The sequence below is a fragment of the Equus quagga genome, chromosome 9 (genome assembly GCF_021613505.1).
Source record: "Equus quagga isolate Etosha38 chromosome 9, UCLA_HA_Equagga_1.0, whole genome shotgun sequence".
NCBI classification, from domain to species: domain Eukaryota; kingdom Metazoa; phylum Chordata; class Mammalia; order Perissodactyla; family Equidae; genus Equus; species Equus quagga.
Genome location: NC_060275.1, coordinates 56,648,816 through 56,666,818, shown reverse-complemented (window position 1 = coordinate 56,666,818; position 18,003 = coordinate 56,648,816). Strand labels below are relative to the sequence as shown.

Sequence of the window (18,003 nt, the reverse complement as noted above, 5' to 3'; positions counted from 1 at the left end):
GCTCTCTCCTCAGTAAAGGGACTTAAAACAATCTTGAATAAAGAATGCAGTCAGGTGATGACAGTCTCCGGAATCACTGTTACGCTTTGATGAAGACCCCTTTACGTGCTTGGCTGAGGAGTCAATGGTGGCAAAGCTTCTGTCTATGGGAAGTTATCAAGGTCTTGAGGGGAAAGGGAAGTTATTGTTTACTGGGTACAATTTTTGTTGGGAAATATGAAAAAGTTTTGGGTATAGATTCTAGTGACGATTACACAGCACTGTGAATGTATTTAATGCACGGAATTGTACACTTACGAATGGTTAAAATGACAAATATTATGCGGTATATAAAAGAGTAATTAACAAAAAAAGTCATAAATACTTGGAAATTAGAAATAAACTACTAGGGGCCGGCCCCGTGGCCAAGTGGTTAAGTTCGCACGCTCTGCTGTGTCGGCCCGGGGTTTTGCTGGTTCGGATCCTGGACGCGGACATGGCACCACTCATCAGGCCATGTTGAGGCAGCATCCCACGTGCCAGAACCAGAAGGACCCACCACTAAAATATACAACTATGTATTGGGGAGATTTGGGGAGAAAAATCAGAAAGAAAAAAAAGATTGGCAACAGTTGTTAGCTCAGGTGCCAATCTTTAGCAAAAAAAGAAATAAACTACTAAATACCATTCATTGACTCCACGAGGAAACAAAAAGGGTTAGATAGAATTACATACTATCTAGGATAGAATTACATACTATCTAGAAATAAAGGAAAAGGCAACAGCCACAACGGAGTATGATACATTAAGGAAAAAAGGACTATAGTTACATGCAACAATATGGATAATCTTAGTAGCACTGAGTGAAACAAGCCAGTCACAGAAGATTATCTATAAGATAATGACCTTGGTATAAAGTTCAAAACTAAAACTAAGTAATGTATTACACACATATGCATGGATGTGGAGAAACTGGAACTCTCACACATTGCTAGTAAGAATGTAAAATGATGCAGCAGCTATGGAAAACAGTATAGCGGTTCCTAAAAATTTTTTAATAGAATTACCATATAATCCAGCAATCCCACTTTCCAGTTCTGGATATATATTCATAATGATTGAAAGTAGGATCTTAAAGAGATATCTGTACACTCATGTTCATAGCAGCATTATTCACAATTGCCAAAAGGTGGAAGCAACCCAAATGTTTGTTGACAAATGAATGGATAAACAAAATGCAGGATACACATACAAAGCAGGATTATTCAGCCTTAGAAAGGAAGGAAATGCTGAAACATGCTCTAACATGGATGAACCTTGAGGACATTATGCTAAGTGAAAAAGGCCATTCACAAAAAGATAAATTTCTGTGATTCCACATATATGAGGTCATCTAGAGTAGTCAAATTCATAGAGACAGGAAATAGAATGGCAGTTTTCAAGCGGTGTGGGGAGGTAGGAACAGGGAGGTGTTTAATGGGTACAGAGTATCGGTTTTGCAAGATGCAGAGTTCTGGAGATAGACTGCACAATGGGAATGTTCTTAATACTACTGAAGTATATGTAAAATTGGTGAAAATGCTAAATTTTATGTTATGTACATTTTACCACAATTAAAAATTAAAAATATATTTAAAGCATGAAAAATGAAGACACAGAATAAAGCAAAAAAGCAAGCATTATTTCAGTAAATATGTAAAAAGTGGGTATCAGTGGAAAAAAATTAACCCAGGTTCAAAACTCACATCGTTGTTTATAAAACTATATTATTGTTAGGAGAAAATGTTGGAAAGAGGAAATGCTTCATGACCATTGAAGAAATGGAGCAGAGAGAACAATGATAGATTCTAACAAGTGGAAAATGTTTAGGTAATAATAGGTAATAAACGATATACTTAAAAGAAAAACTAGAATGAAGGAATTGTGAAGGAGACAAAAATCTTATGATCCAAATTATACGTAAAGAACTCATAAATACGAAGTTGATAGCTAAAATCCTCTGGATAAAAATTTTTTTCCAATTCTTTCCTTTTCAGGTATGGAGAGTTTTCACCACCAGATGGCACCTACGCTCCTGCAACTCCCACGATTTACATTATTCTGGTGGGGAAAAAAATGTCTATTTCTTATATACAGCAAAATTACAACAAAAAAGAAAGAAATTTACTTAAGATGGTCAGAGTTGTTTAGATGACATTCAATAAGAAAAATGGGCTGCTGATCTTACCAAATCAAGGATACAGTATTATCACCTCATGGTAACACAAAACCGAATCACTTTAAAATATGAGAAACATAAGACATTTCATGAATTAATGTAACGTATTTTATGACTGACATACAGGTAGGGATCTCCCCCCATCCAAACAGTAAAGCTGTGATGAATGTGTTCATTCCACACTACCCCGATCGTCAGCTGCCAGAGGCCAACCCTCCCTGTCCCTCCATACTCACTGCCTTCCTTCAACCCCTGCCGAGGACCTGAAGACTTCACCATCAGAGAGCCTGAAGGCTCCTAAAGAACCTGGCTATCTTATCAATTAAATACTTTTTTAGAAGATGGACTAGAAATGGATCATCAGAAACTATGTTTTTACTAACACAGAACACTTCCAAACTTCAAAAAACTTTTAGAATCTACCTCAATTAGAACTTAGGGACTTCTTTCAATAGGTACAATGAGATTCAATAACCAGGATTCTGCCTTACTATAAATTATCTAAGTATTTCTTTTATTTTCCTACTAAGTTTCACGAAGAGAGATTATCTTTGTATGACCTACAACACCAAGCACCATACCTATCACTAAGCAGGTAGCCAACAATTCTTTATGTTGAAATGACCTGACCAAGATGACTACAAATTTGTGAGTACTCAACAATATTAAAACTAAAAATATTCTGTTTTTAATGACAAATAGTCACTAATTAGAAAAATGATTACTGTACTATAACAGAAGGTCCTTAGCCCAAAAGCAAATGGCCACAGATAGATATATTTGTAAAATTTATGAACTATCACATTTTGACAAAATCAAGAGAATTAAAGAGATGCTGTCTCCTTTTCTTTCCTGACTTGCTGCCTCTAATCAGCTGAAGGCTGGAGATGTGTTCAATAAATATATTTAGAACTATAATTCCATAATATCAGATGACTAAACATATGACCAGAGTAAACAGCACTGTCCTAGGAGGGAAAATCCACTGATTTCTAGAACCCCTGGAACTAGATTTCTAGAACTAGAGCACCTGTTCCAGTTACACGAGGGAAGGGGTATTGTACTGTACTGTATTTGTACGAAACTGAGAAATAATAAATTCTTGAAGCTGCTGAACAGGCAACTTCTGGATAAGTAAGATATTCCTCTATAGAATAAGGTACTATATTGTCGAATACAATCTCGATAACAGAAATTCAAACAAATTGATGTACTCTAGACCTACTGAAAAGTAACCAAGGACTTGCTCTACCTAAAACTGGAAAGATAATTATAATCTGGATTAAGGGAAGAAGGGAGAAAAAAAGTAGGAACAGGGATTTGTAGAAGAGATGTGCAAGAGAAAAACTAACCCTGGGCCAGACTTTAACGTACTTTAAGGATTATTAATTTGAAACACAGAGACAAAAAGAATATTATATACATACATATATATGTCATTGTAACAACATTAACCTAGTGTTGACAAATAGAATGGAATGGTAAAAATACTGCAAATAGGGCAATAAATTAGACACATGGTAGTAAGCATCTTGAACTTGAGTAGTGGTAAAGGAAGTAAACAGGAAAGAATAAATCTAAGACATGGTCCGGAGGACATACTGACAAGACTTAGGTCTTCTGAGCTTCATTGCCTTTAAAATGACAATCCCACCATCACTTGCTGCTTTAATACACTCTGAGGATCACTGTGAGGATCAAACAACTGTCTCTCTATATATACACACACACTCCCTATAAATTAAAAACCATCATACAATACTGAGGCATACTTTACTTTTAAAAGAACGACAAAGAGAGCCATGGTGTAGTGGTTAAATTTGGCACACTCCACTTCAGCGGCCCAGGTTCCTGGGTTCAGATCCAGGGCGTGGACCTACACCTCTTGTCAGCTATGTGTGGTGGAGACCCACATATAAAATAGAGGAGGACAGGCACAGATGTTAGCTCAGGGTCAATTTTCCTCAAGCAAAAAAGAGGAAGACTGGCAACAGACGTTAGCTCAGGGCAAAACTTCCTTAGAAAAAAAAAAGAAAGACAAAGAATTGATAAAAGTGAGAAACGACTACCAAGTTTTAAGTGTAGGAGTAATGGGGTACCATTAACAAACAGAAAAATATGAAATAATGAAAAACAGGCCAGAGCAAAGTTAAAGATGATCACTTTGCTTTTTTATTTAATGTTATGCACTGAGCTAAAGAACTTTTCAAATGAATAGTCTAAATGCAAGCCATTAAATATTTAAATTTAAGAAAATGCATAAGTTGAATATTTAATATAATCTTGATAGATAATCTTGATATCAAAGATACACACACACACAGAAACATTATCATTAGGGATTTTTTTTTAATCCTCTCTATTTTCCAGAAGTCAGCTCATATCATACAAAAGATTTTTTATCCTTTTCGCAGAAAATTTAAAGAAAATGCATATGAACTTACTCCACAGGATGCAGAGCAATACCCTTCAAACTTTCTGCCCTTTCTTTCTCTTTTTCAATTCTCCAAATATTAGAGGAAAATGGGAAAACACCATCTACATGCCTTCTACTATCTCCAGTACCTACAGAAGGATGCCTGATAATTAATGTAGAAGGAAGTGGAAAAATCACCATTGTCACCACCAATGTAATAACTGTTTCTGGGAGGCCTCAACATGATACTAAAACCAGTTCTTCACGTGACCTCGATGTATGATCCCACAGATTATTTATTGATAACGAAGAGGGAAAGAAAGGCACCCTCACCAGTAGATATTTGGCAGATACTGCATTAACTAAGATTATCAATAGTGGGACAAACAGACTCATACATCTCCTGATGTGATGTAATGAGAAGTACACAACATTTCCCATTTAATCGTTCATGAGAAAAATCTTTCATCTGAATTCTTGCCAAAATGTTTAATTAGGAAAGAAAAAAGCAATCAGATATATCATAAGATGAGTCATTTTAGAAAACAATGAGCCTAGATTTTACAAAAGTTTTTCAAAGACATGAAAGAACTATTCCAAATTTAAAGAATAAAGAGATGTGACAACCAAATGCAAGTGCAATCCTTGATTAAATCGTGGATCAAAAGCAATAAAAGGCCATTTTGGAGACAACTGGGGAAATCTGAATACGAACTGTATACTAATTTAAATTAGTGTATCAAAGTTAGATAACAGAATTGTGATTATGTAGAAAAATGTCCTTATTCACAGGAAATAAATGCTGAAGTATTAGGATGAAATGTTATAATATCTGCAACTTACTTTCAAATGATTCAGTAAAAAAGTACATAACTTACAGAGGGACAAAGAAAATGCAAAGATGGCAAAATGTTAACAATTGGTTAATCTGGATGAGGGGTATATAGATGTTCACTGTACTATTAATTTCTCTGTATGTGAGGGAAAGGTAAGAAACAGCAAAGGACGGGAAAGGTATTTCTGGGAATCAGTTTATACCTGGGAAAAATAAGATTCGAAATAAAACCAAAAGACTAAGTTTTATGTTAACATCCAATGAGACCAGTAATAATTTCCTAATGTCAGATTTCTGAAAAACCATAAAGACTGGAACATACCTGACTAGGATCACTTGTAGACAACTTAAAATCTTTTTCTGGAGGTTCCTGTCCTTCCAGATCTTCATATATCATTCCTGGAATCGCCAGCTGTTCAAAATAAGCCTCCAAATGATCATCATAAAACTCTTCATCATCAATATCATCATCTATTGGTAAAATGGAGAAAAAATTGGACAAGAGTTAAAGCAGTAACTGAAAAAGTGGAAAAATGGCAGATTATTCAGAAAATGGTATGGCAAAGGGTAACTATCGAAAAACGATAGATAAGCCTATCATAGGAGAAGTAAAAATAAATTCTAGGTGAATTAATGATTAAATGTAAAATGAAACCTCAAACAATATTTGATCTTGAGAAAGGAACTAAGGAAAAAAGATATAACAAAGTTGAACAGTGACAGATATGATTAAAAAATATTCAACCTCCATCAAAACCAAAAAGTTACAAACAAACCAGTAAAACAACACTGGCTCTGGTTTTCAGTATTTTAACACCCAGCCCAACAAGGGCAAGATAAAACTAGAACTCTCAATCACTAACAGTTTGAAAGTTGTCACTGCCTTTTCAAGAGGATAATTTTGTAATCAACATTAAAAGCCTTAGAAGTGCTCATAACCTTTGAATTAGCTATTTCATCTGTAAGAATCTAGACTACTAAAACAACGACCTGTAACGAGGGAAACAAAAGAAAAAATAAACAAGTGGGAATTCACCAGATTAAAGAGCTTCTGCAAGGCAAAAGAAACTAGGATCAAAACAACGAGACAACCCACCAATGGGGAGAAAATATTTGCAAATCATAAATCTGACAAGGGATTAATCTCCATAATATATAAGGAACACATAACTAAAGAATAAGACAGCACACAACCTGGTCAAAAAGTGGGGAGAGGAGATGAACAGACATTTTTCCAAAGAAGATATGCAGATGGCCAATAGGCACATGAAAAAATGTTCAACACCACTAATCATCAGGGAAATGCAAATCAAAACTACACTAAGATACCACCTGACACCAGTTAAAATGGCTGTAATCACTAAGACTAAAAATAATAAATGTGGGAGAGGGTGTGGAGAGAAGGGAACCCTCACACACTGCTGGTGGGAATGCAAACCGGTGCAACCACTATGGAAAACAGTACGGAGATTCCTTAAAAAACTAAAAATAGAACTACCTTATGACCCAGCTATCCCACTACTGGCTATCTAACCAAATAATCTGAAATCAACAATCCAAAGTAACATATGCATCCCTATGTTCACTGCAGCACTATTCACAATAGCCAAGACACGGAAGCAACCCAAGTGCCCATAGACCGATGATTGGATAAAGAAGATGTGGTGTATATATATATACAATGGAATACTACTCAGCCAGAAAAAAAGACAAATTCATCCCATTTGCAACAGCATGGAAGGACCTAGAGGGAATTATGCTAAGCGAAATAAGCCAGTCTGAGAAAGACAAACACCAGATGATTTCACTCATATGTGGAATATAAAAAAACACGTGGACAAAGAAAACAATTCAGTGCTTACCAGGGGAAGGAGGGTGGGGGGTGGGCACAGGGGGTGAAGGGGAGCACTTACGTGGTTACAGTCAAGAAATAATGTACAACTGAAATCTCACATTGATGTAAACTATTATGAACTCAATAAAAAAAAAAAAAAAGAAGAAGAAAAACAAAGACCTGTATAAATTCAGGTCAACAATTCCTTTTGCACAATTCCCCAATGCAAAAATATCTACAAACACTGGCAGCAAAACCTGTCCTGAATTTAGTTTCTATTTAGCCCACTCAGCTCATCAGCCTGGCCTTCAAAGCCATTAATAATTTGGTCCCTGCCTATTTTTCTGGGTTTATTCTCCAATTCGGCCGCCTACAGGTGCTACAAATCTGCCACAAAAAACCACTGGCTATTCCCCAAACACATTCTATATGCCCCACCTTTGGGTCATTGATGAAGCTGTTCCCGCTTCCTGAACTATACTTTTCCTCCTGTATCTATACTAGGGCCTATCGCAGACAAGCTTTTTCAAGAAAGAGGAAAAATTGCATCCTCTTTCAATAAAACTTCACAAATACTTTTAACCAAAATTAATTTGTCACCCTCCTATGATTCCCCCAGTTTGTACTGTTGAGATATACTTAATACAGTCCGAGGTTAAGCTATGCATTTCTTTTCTTACTTGGCAGGTCTTGTAGAGAACAGAGGCTAAATATTTCATTGTTCCCCAATTTCTTAACATAGTGCTTCATAGTGAGTAGCACCTAAGGTGACTACTTTGTACCATAATGATATTAAGCTGAAGGATGAGCATAATCATATCAGGATTGATATACAGGAATAAGTTTTTAAAAATCCCATCACTTAACAGAAGTGGCCATTTGAGTGCTGGTAGGTAGGGGGTAAAGGAAAAGCCAAAGAAAGAAAACGCTGGCATAATAACTACTTTGAATGAAGCAGAAAGCTGTGGAGTGGCAAGAAAAGACGAGGAAAACACAAGTTACTTTACGGTACCAGAAGAACCTTCCAAGCTTGTCAGTGACATAAGTTTCTCATTTTCTATTAAACTAGTATGGCTTAAGTCATTGTTTGGATTCTTATCTTCAAAATGTTTTCCATCATCAGGAATAACAATCTATAAAAAAAAAACACATGGTTAAGAGAAGCACACTCACAGCTTTGAAGACCACAGTACAAGGCTGCAAAAAAAAAAAAAGACCTCCAAAGTGCTCTGTATCTGTAATTCACAATTTAGGCAATGACAAAGGACTAGTTATTTTATATGTATTGATACCTTTCTTTCTGCCCCCTTACCATGCCCCCTCCCAACTCATCCAATGAGACACTAACATCATATTGTGTGCACACGCTCGGAGGACCTAGTAATATAGTTAGTATGCTAATACACAACTGAATTTGAGCAACACAAGGCTTGCAATAGGAAGTGAAGATAATAGCAAAGTTGGACTCAGCAACTTAGACTGGAACAATCAGTTTCTCTGCTCCTCAACCCAGGGACCATGTAACCCTAAGAGCACACAGCAATTTGCTAAGGACACTCAAGGCCCAGAATAAAATATAACGTTTCCTTCTAAGCGTCGATTTTATTTCACAATCATATTAAATATATATCAAACAATATCATCTTAAGAATTAGACTGCAAAATGCACACTAATTCTTAAAAGAAAAACATGAGCTCTCAATGCAATCGCATAACTGCACACAGCATAACGGTGCTGAGTTATGCTCATAAAGATCTAAGGCATCAGGGGCATAAGGGGCTACTGTCGTGGAACATAAGCACTGAGTTTTGAAATTTTTCATAATAAAAAATTGGGGAAAATCTACATGAGAAAGAACAATATATAAATTATCTCTGCCCTTTTGGTCACACCTGCTACTGAGAACTCTATCCACTCTGCCCTGCTTGGTGCCTTACACATGGGCCAAGAGACCCTGCAAAACGTCTCTATTCCAATAAAGTGGTATAGCTCTTACAGTTTAGACAATGAGACCTACAAAAACATTTCCTTTGCTGACGTGGCAGCCTAGACAGTCAAAGCTAAACCAAAAGTCAAATGCAATAGTGGCTCCTTCTGGTCTAAGGTTTTCTCACATATTTATTATCCCCCTGCTTTCACTTTTTCACCCCTTTTATCAAGTATCTTGTGTTTCTACACTTGTTTTGCTGTTTCCCAGTTTTATGGTCCCTCTCTTTTATTATCAATGATTTCTAATACTTTTAGGAAGTCAATTCTTCAACTATCCTAAAAAAATAAATTACCTACCATATGGAAAAGTTATGTTCTCTTTCTTTAGAAGCCATTTTTTATAAATGTTCTAAAATTAAGCAAGTAAAGTGTAATTTGTTAAAGAAGAAGAATTAAATTTCATGTTTAAGAAATCACACTTTCTGACTTCATTTCAATTTGACTATATCTTTACTTCCTCTAAAAACACATCTGTCACACTTGAAAGTTATTAGTGGTTACATATAGGGAGCAAGCATACAGCGCAGGAGTTGACAAACATTTTCTATAAAGGGCCAGACAGTAAATTATTCCAGATTCTGCCAGCTACACAGTCTCTGTCACAACTTCTCAACTCAGCTGTTGTAGCCCAAAAGGAGCCATACACAATACAGAAACAAATGGGCACGGGCTGTGTTCTGATACAACTTTACAAAAACAGGCAGCAGATCAGATTTGAACAATGAGCTACGGTTTGTCAACCCCTGGCATTGGGAAATAACTCTTACTTTAGCCCCTTTTGTAATCATTTCATGAAAATTCTTAAAAATTCTTATGAAAGTATGGGGCCAGCCCCGTGGCTGAGTGGTTAAGTTCGCGCACTCTGCTGCAGGCGGCCCAGGGTTTCGTCAGTTCGAATCCTGGGTGCGAATATGGCACCGCTCATCAAGCCATGCTGAGGCGGCGTCCCATATTCCACAACTAGAAGGACCCACAGCTAAGAATACACAACTATGTACCTGGGGGCTTTGGGGAAAAAAAGGGAAAAAAGTAAAATCTTAAAAAAAAAAAATTCTTATGAAAGTAAAACAAAAATTACACCTCCTTTTTATAAGTTTTTAAAGTACTTAGTTGATATTTTATCAACAAGTATCATAAATATGAGACTACAGGCCTGCAATCCCAGTTCACTGTTTATGTTGCACATAAACTGTTTATCTGCTTAGCACCACGTCCTGTGAAGAACTCAACTCTTTATACTTCATGTGGTCCTGGTGGGGTTGTCAGTCACATTCCTCTATCTGTACATGTACATACACTGATGCATGTGTATGCACATACACACACACAGAGAAGTGGACATAGGGTACAGGCTCATAAATCAGAGTACTTCATCCCAACCCACCCCTGGCACAGTGATTTAAACAGCGGGATATGTCTGACACAAGAGCTCAGTAGAGTTGTCTTATCTTTTTTTTTTAATTTACCCTCAAAGAAAGATCACACTCTTCTTTTTTGATCATGAATGTTAAAAGTGTAGATTCAGGTTACCTACAGATGAAGACAGCCTCCCTATCATTCAACAAATTATTCAGTGCCAACTATGTACTAGGCACTCCGGATACAATAAACAACACAAAGAGAAACCTATACCCTTGTGGAGTCAACATTCTAGAGGGAGCCAGCACAAAACGAAGTAGAGAAGAGGTGGAGATAGTCCTGACGACACACGAAGCCCAGGAATACAAAGGCCCTGGACCAGCACTGCTCTCAACATCCTGGTTACTTGAAACAGCAGGTTGCATTTCTGCTCTTTATAAGTAGAAGATTTCTAACTAATATTAATACTACTTAGCACTTATATATGTGAAATAGGGACTTTCACTTTCCTAATAACACTCTAGTAATTGATAACAAACATAACACATTACCTTGTTATCCTTATCATTCATCCATGATGGTAAACAAAAATCAACAGGTGAGTCTGTTTAAGAAAAAAACAAAAACTGAAAGACCAAGTTATTTTATCAACCAAATACACAATAATACCTAAAAATAACAAAATTAATGAACTAAACACTCTTCCCTTGAAATAGAATAGAATACTTTCAAATGATGGTATAGCAACCCATCACTGGTTAAATTAAAAAACCATTACAGTGGGGAAGTGTAAAAAATTATGTACATGCTAGAAAAACTTGAATATGAATCTAATCAAGCCTTTAAAGCTAACTGCTGCTTTATGGGGGATATGAGGAAGAAGGAAACAAACAAACTTACTCATGACACCATAAGTAAGCAAAAAGACAAATCCAAATAGGGCAACAATCTACAGGGTGACTGACCTTGCTTTTCTCAACAAGGCCCTGACTTGAGAGAGACAACAAATGTCCCAGAACGTAATATAACCTTGCTTGGACCCCAATTCAAGCAAACCAACTGAGATAATTAGTAACTGAATATGGACTAGAGTACCAAATGATAATAAAAGAACTGTTAAGTTTGTTAGCAGTGTTAATACAGCACTGTGATTATGTAAGAAAATGTCTTACATACTAACTGAAACTGAGGGATACATACTTAGATACATACTAACATATGTAGAAATAAAATGACTTTTGGAATTTTAAAATATCAGAAAAAAAGTAACAAAAGAACAGAAGAGATGAAGCAAGTATGACAGATCTTATACTAACTGAAACTGAGGGATGGGTATACGGGGAGTTTTTCTTTTAACTAATATAAAATTTACATACCCTAAAATCACCCTTTTAAAGAGTACAATTCAGTGGTTTTTAGTATATTCACAAGGTTGTACAACCATTATCACTCTCTAATTCCACAACATTTTCATCACTCCAGAAAAAAAACACTGTGCCCATTAGCAATCACTCCCCATTTTCCCCTTCCCCTAGTCCTAGCAACCACTAATCCACTTTGTCGCTATGGATTTGCCTATTCTGTATTTATAGATTTATCTATGGATAAATGGAATCATACAGCATGTTGCCTTTTGTGTCTGTCTTCTTCCACATGTTTTCAAGCTTCATCCATATCATAGCACATATGAATACTTCACTCCTTTTTATGGCTAAATACTCCTCCATTCTATAGACATACTACATTTTGTTTACCCATTCATCAGCTGATGGAGATCTGAGCTGTTTCCACTTTTTGCCTACTGCGACTAATGCTGCTATGAACATTCATGTACAAGTTTTTGTGTGGACGTATGTTTTCATTTCTCTTGGGTATACACCTAGGACTGGAATTGCTGGGTCAGTAACACTATGTCTAATGTTTTGAAGAACTGTCAAACTGTTTTCCACAGCAGCCGTACCATTTTACATCCCCACCAGCAATGGATGAGGGTTTCAATTTCTCCATATCCTCACCAACAAGTGTTCTTTCCCATCTTTTTGATTATAGCCACTCTAGTAGGTGCCAAGTGGTATCTCATGGTTTTGATTTGCATTTCTCTGATAACTAAAGATGTTGAGCATCTTTTCACATGTTTATTGACCATTTGTACAGCTTCTTTAGAGAAATGTCTATTGAAATTCTTTGCCTATTTACAGTATTGGCTTGTCTTTCTATTGAGTTTTAAGACTTTCTTTATTCTAGATGCTAGTCCCTTATCATATATATGATTTGCAAATATGTTCTCCTATCTTTGGGTTGCCTTTTCACCGTCTTGATAACGTCTTTTGAAGCACAAAAGTTTTCAATTTTGATGAAGTCTAGTTTACCCATTTTTTTCTTTTCTTGCCTGTGAGTGTGAAGAGTTAATGCCATTCTCTATACTTTCATATATATTTGACAATTTTCTTCAAGAAATACAAAAATCTCTTGAAATTTTTAACTTAAACATGTAAATGCATATTTATTCACCAATCTTATAATTAGGCGCAAGCAAGGGTTTTTGAGTATTGAACCACAGTTTGAAGTTACTTTGCTACATAAGTCTATAATATAGTTTTCAATTTCTAGTTTTGATTTCTTTGAAGAGAACAGAGTACTTAAAAGCAATCTGACAGCAAAAGCCTATAAATTTAATTTATTTATTTTACAATTTTCCCCACATTTTTACAGTTTCTTTCCCAGATCTAATTTGATGGCAATTTTTCAAATGACTCCAAAGCATTCAACTTGGTTATCTTAGAAACAATTTCTTTTAGAATTTTAATTCACCAGTTTATATAAAAACAAGTTTAGGAACAAAAATGACTGTTGAGAAGAAGATAAATTAATTGGTGGGGGGAAATATGAAAGGTGTATTAGAAACAGTCTCCTTGTCTTGAATATAAAATGTGCTGTGGCGATCAGGCAGCATGGTTTCCAAAGGAAAGGAGATTTCAACTTAATCAGTAAAGTCAATTAAGAGATTGATTAAGAGACTTTTTCCTATAAAAGTATTATAAACATGATATTAATAGGCAAATGCCAAACAAAAGCATTTTCAGCTTACCATATGATAGCTTAAGATAAATACATGTCCAAAGATAGAGAAATGAGAAAAGAAATTAAAATATACACATTAAGAAATTAATTTCTAATAGTTCAGTACCTTGCATTTGTTCCAGTGGTGAAATCCGACCAAAAAGATCTTGGCTCTGAAAGGATTTTGCAGTTTTAGTTTGCTCCTCTTCTGTTCTTGCTGTATCTCTTTGAAAAACTAACTCTTTGAGGACAGCATCTGACAAATGTTGACTTTCCATATAGTTCTTTTTCTTAGACATAGAACTTTTTTATTAGGGCAGAATAATGATAAAATGTTAGTTACCTTCGGTAATCTATAAAATATCTATTAATCTATTATCTATTATGTATTTCATCTCTCAAAAAGAAAAAAACAGATACAGTGAAAAGAAACATTTCTGGGTCTAGCCAGAAACTACAATTGGTAACGCTCTGAGTGTCCTGGGGACTGCAGCATCATTTTGGGTCCAGTGACGTAGTCTTCAAAATCAAATATCATATTGCTACTCTGCCTCTCAAGAAATGAGGTTTTTCCTTTCCCGCCTAAGTATCTCTGAACCTATCACAGCTAGAGAAAAACTCGGCTTTCTAAAATCAAGGTAGACTTAAAGGATACCAGTATATTTGCCAAATAGTTAGCTAATTCTCTGAATAACTAAATGCTTTAAAAGTTGTACTTTTAGCTCCTGTCACTGGTTCTTGTCCCCATCTTTCTACTTCTGTTGTTTTATATATGGATGAAAATGTTTTTCCTTAAAGCCAATTTTCCTTCTAATCTACTGCAAAAGCTCTTGGGTCTATCACAGCTCACCCACAGCCATTTCACCAGCAATAAGGAGGGGTAGGAATGCAACTTTAGGAAAAAGCCTCTAAATACAACAAATTCATCATCTGAAAAACTGATACCTCGGGCCAGGCTTAGATCTGGCCAGGATGCATGAAAAGAAAATAGCCCTTCCATATGTTCCAAATCTTAACCCTTTCTGCCTGAGGCAAATCCCCAGCTTTAATTCACTTCCCAGTTTCGCTGTCTCTTTATTGGGGCGCTACAGTACACAGAAAGCCATTACCTTAATCCCAACGTGTGTTCATAGGTAGGTCTAGGAAAGTTTCACCCCAAATAGAAGCTGAGTAAAAGGGAGGGATGGGGTAGGTGGAAAGACTACAAATGGATACAAAGTCCTATGGTTGAAAAGACAGAAAGAAAGAGAGGTGGGGGGAGGCAAGATGGTGACATGAGATAAATAAAAGCAAGTCCAGATATTTAGGTTAATTTTCAAATCTTAAAGCCCTCTCCTGAGAAGAGCATGTAGCCGGACCTTTAGAACTTCAGAGTAACAGAGACAGTTAAGGGCACTCTAAATTAACCACTGCCACTCCTCAAAACAATTTACTTCCTCAAACCTATAGCTTTCCATTGTTTTTATTTGCCCGTAGGAATTTCTCAAATCAAGTCCTAACCTTAAGTAAAAGCGGCAAGAGCGACTTCCAGGAGTCCATTAAAATGACAGTAAGGAAACCTGTAAAAGTAAAGCAATCTGGATGAGAGCTACCATTCCCAGCCCAAGCTTACCTCAGATTCTACAATCTGAAAAGCAGATGGGGTATGCAGGAGAAAAAATAGCTGTTGTCCAGAACAAAAACAAAAGGACCCAGAACCAGAAAACAAATCAGCCAAGAAGAACCGCAGAAAGTTTCCCGACTAGAGTCAGAAGGATGACAGGAGGGAGCCAGGAGGAGAGCAGAAAGGAGGGGTCGACTGAAGTCTATCAGACGACCATGCCAGGCAGTACTCTGCTCCTGCTCCCCAACCCACACAAACAAAACAGCAGTATCAACGTGACACTGAACACCTGGGAGGAAGGCTCTTCTCCAGACAAGGCACATGAAACTTCTGTGCAGAATGAAGCTATGGTGATGACAGCAGCCCAGAATAAAGCGTTAAACACCTGGCATGAATTTAAGACTCCCAGACTGCTTGCCCTAAAGTACTGCTGCCCAAGAGTACTGTCCCACTCACACAGGACCCAAAAGAAATGAGACCTGGACACACAACAGCCGAGGATGCCTCCACTAGCAACCCAGAGGACAGTCACAAATCAGACACAGGAGAAGGAGCAGCTCAAGAGATAAAAATAAAGATGAAAAACTGAACAAATAACCCCAGAGACAAGGAATAATTTAGAGAACTTTGAAAAATCTCAATTAGAACTCTCAGAAACATTCAAGTAGCTATTACATCCACAAAAAGGGCCATTACAAGAAAATGAAAAGATCAGAAAAAACAGCTCTCAAAATTATGAGTGCCAAGTGATTGAATAGAAGGGTCATCTGCCTTAGTACAACTCTAATCCTTTGACCCCTTCTAAGCCTCCAATCCATTCATATGCCACAGTTCACTCTCCCTCATCCTTTTGATATCCTCTCCTCTACCTTAACCTAAATCCCATGGCCAATCATCAAACACCCTCAACTCCCTTATCCCTCACTGCCTTCATCAAACTACAAGCCTGTTTAAACCGAACATCACCATCACACTGAGCAGCCTCACACTAAATTTATGACCATGGTCCTAGAGTGGGGCCCCTAATGCTGTCTGACAATCCTACTATTTCCCTTGTCCTTTCACCATCCCACACTCCCATATGATTATTTTATATCTCTCTTTCAAATCAACTCCTCCTCACTGAGTTGATGGCCAAGCCTCCTACTTCACTGAGAAACGTGAAGCACTGAAAAGACAACTCCCACAGATTCTTACCACACATACCCACATAGTCCACCCTCCCACCTACTACAGAGGAACTATCCATGGGCCTACCCCTCTAAACTCATTTTCTCCACTGCACGTTAGATCCTAGCCTCTCTCATTTACGCAAAGACTTTGCTCCAGCAATTCCCTTCTCTTTCCACATAATCAAATTTTCCCTTTCCAGGAGATCATGCTATTACCATTCAAACATGCAGTAACTTCTTCCACTACAAAAAAAAAGAAAAACTTCTTTTGACCCACTACACCCAGTAGCCATCACAGCTCCACTTTTCTGCACTCTTTTGCAGCAAAACTCCATGAGTCATCTACTCTCACTGTCTGCAATACTAACCTCCTATTCTCTCTTAAATTCACTCTACTGTGTAACTGTGCCTCCCCGTACTTCCACCAAAACCACTTGTCAGGGTTAGCGATGACCTAACCTCTGCTAATCCAAGGGTCACTTCTTAGTCCTCATTTTATTTGACACAATTGGGTAACTCTCTTCTTTTATGTATTTTCTTCACATAGCTTCCAAGACACTCTGTTTTCTTCCTACCTCTGATCACTATTCCTTAGTCTCTATGGCTATTCCTCCTCTCCCAACTTCCTAATGTTGAAGCACCCTGAAGATCAGGCCTTGGCAATCTTCTCTTCTCCATCTACCTCACCACTTTGATAATCCAACCTCCAAAAAGGCCTTCCTGCTTTCAGTCTTGGCTCCCAACAGTTTGTTTTCCATACAGCAGCCAGAGTGAGCCTTTCAAAACACAACTCAAATGGAAGCCTCTGATGGGTTCCCCTTTCACTCAAAGTCAAAGTCCTGGCTCACCCCATTCCAGCCTCCTTCCTGCTCTTTGAATATACTGGGTATGCCCCTACCTTAGTGCCTTTATGCTGGTTGCACCCTCTACCTGAAACCTCTTCCTCCTGATGCCTGCATGGCTAACTCCCTCCTTCAAGTCTCTGCTCATATCTTACACCTCCTCAATAAGACCCACACTGACTAGCTTCTGCCTTCCTGATAATCCTCCTCATCATGTTCTATTTTTTTCTAGCACTTTTCCCTTCTAATCTACTATAAAGTTGGGTTATTTTAATGTCTTCTTGTTTAATATCTGTTTTGTTCACTGGTATTTCCTAAGCACTTGGAGAAGTACCTGGCACATAGTAGGCACTCAGTCAAAAATACACATTCAACGAATGAACATACAAAGAGTTAACATCTTCAAGATATAGAAAGTGCTTACATCTAAATATTATCAAGAGACAATTCACAATAGAAACATAAGTAACGAATAAACATTTAAGTATGTTCAACCCATAAATAGTCAATTACAAATTCAAACACAGAAAGCTTTAAGACTATCTGTAATACCACCATCAAGAGATAAAGACAATTTACATTTTGGTTTATAGCCTTTCAGACTTTCTTCTATGCATTTATACGTGTGTATAATGTTTTTTTACTTCTAAAATTAAAGATCAAAAATAATACCACCAAATGTTGAGGAGGGCTCA

The 18,003-nt window shown here is 37.0% G+C and overlaps 1 protein-coding gene and 1 non-coding gene across 7 annotated transcripts in view; one reads left to right on the top strand and one right to left on the bottom strand.

Annotated features, from left to right (window-relative positions):
- CEP192 (centrosomal protein 192) overlaps positions 1-18,003 on the bottom strand; it is a 114,542-nt gene that overhangs the window by 87,380 nt on the left and 9,159 nt on the right. For all 6 annotated transcript variants that reach the window (XM_046671159.1, XM_046671163.1, XM_046671162.1 and 3 more), the window contains exons 4-7: positions 13,819-13,994; positions 11,183-11,235; positions 8,295-8,415; positions 5,771-5,919 (exon numbers count right to left, since the gene is read on the bottom strand). In XM_046671159.1, coding sequence (XP_046527115.1) covers positions 5,771-5,919; positions 8,295-8,415; positions 11,183-11,235; positions 13,819-13,994 — 499 coding nt within the window. The remainder of the gene's footprint in view (positions 1-5,770; positions 5,920-8,294; positions 8,416-11,182; positions 11,236-13,818; positions 13,995-18,003) is intronic.
- Positions 56-126, top strand: LOC124245241 (small nucleolar RNA MBII-202). Its single transcript, XR_006890237.1, has one exon. It is a non-coding gene; the product is annotated as a small nucleolar RNA MBII-202 (small nucleolar RNA).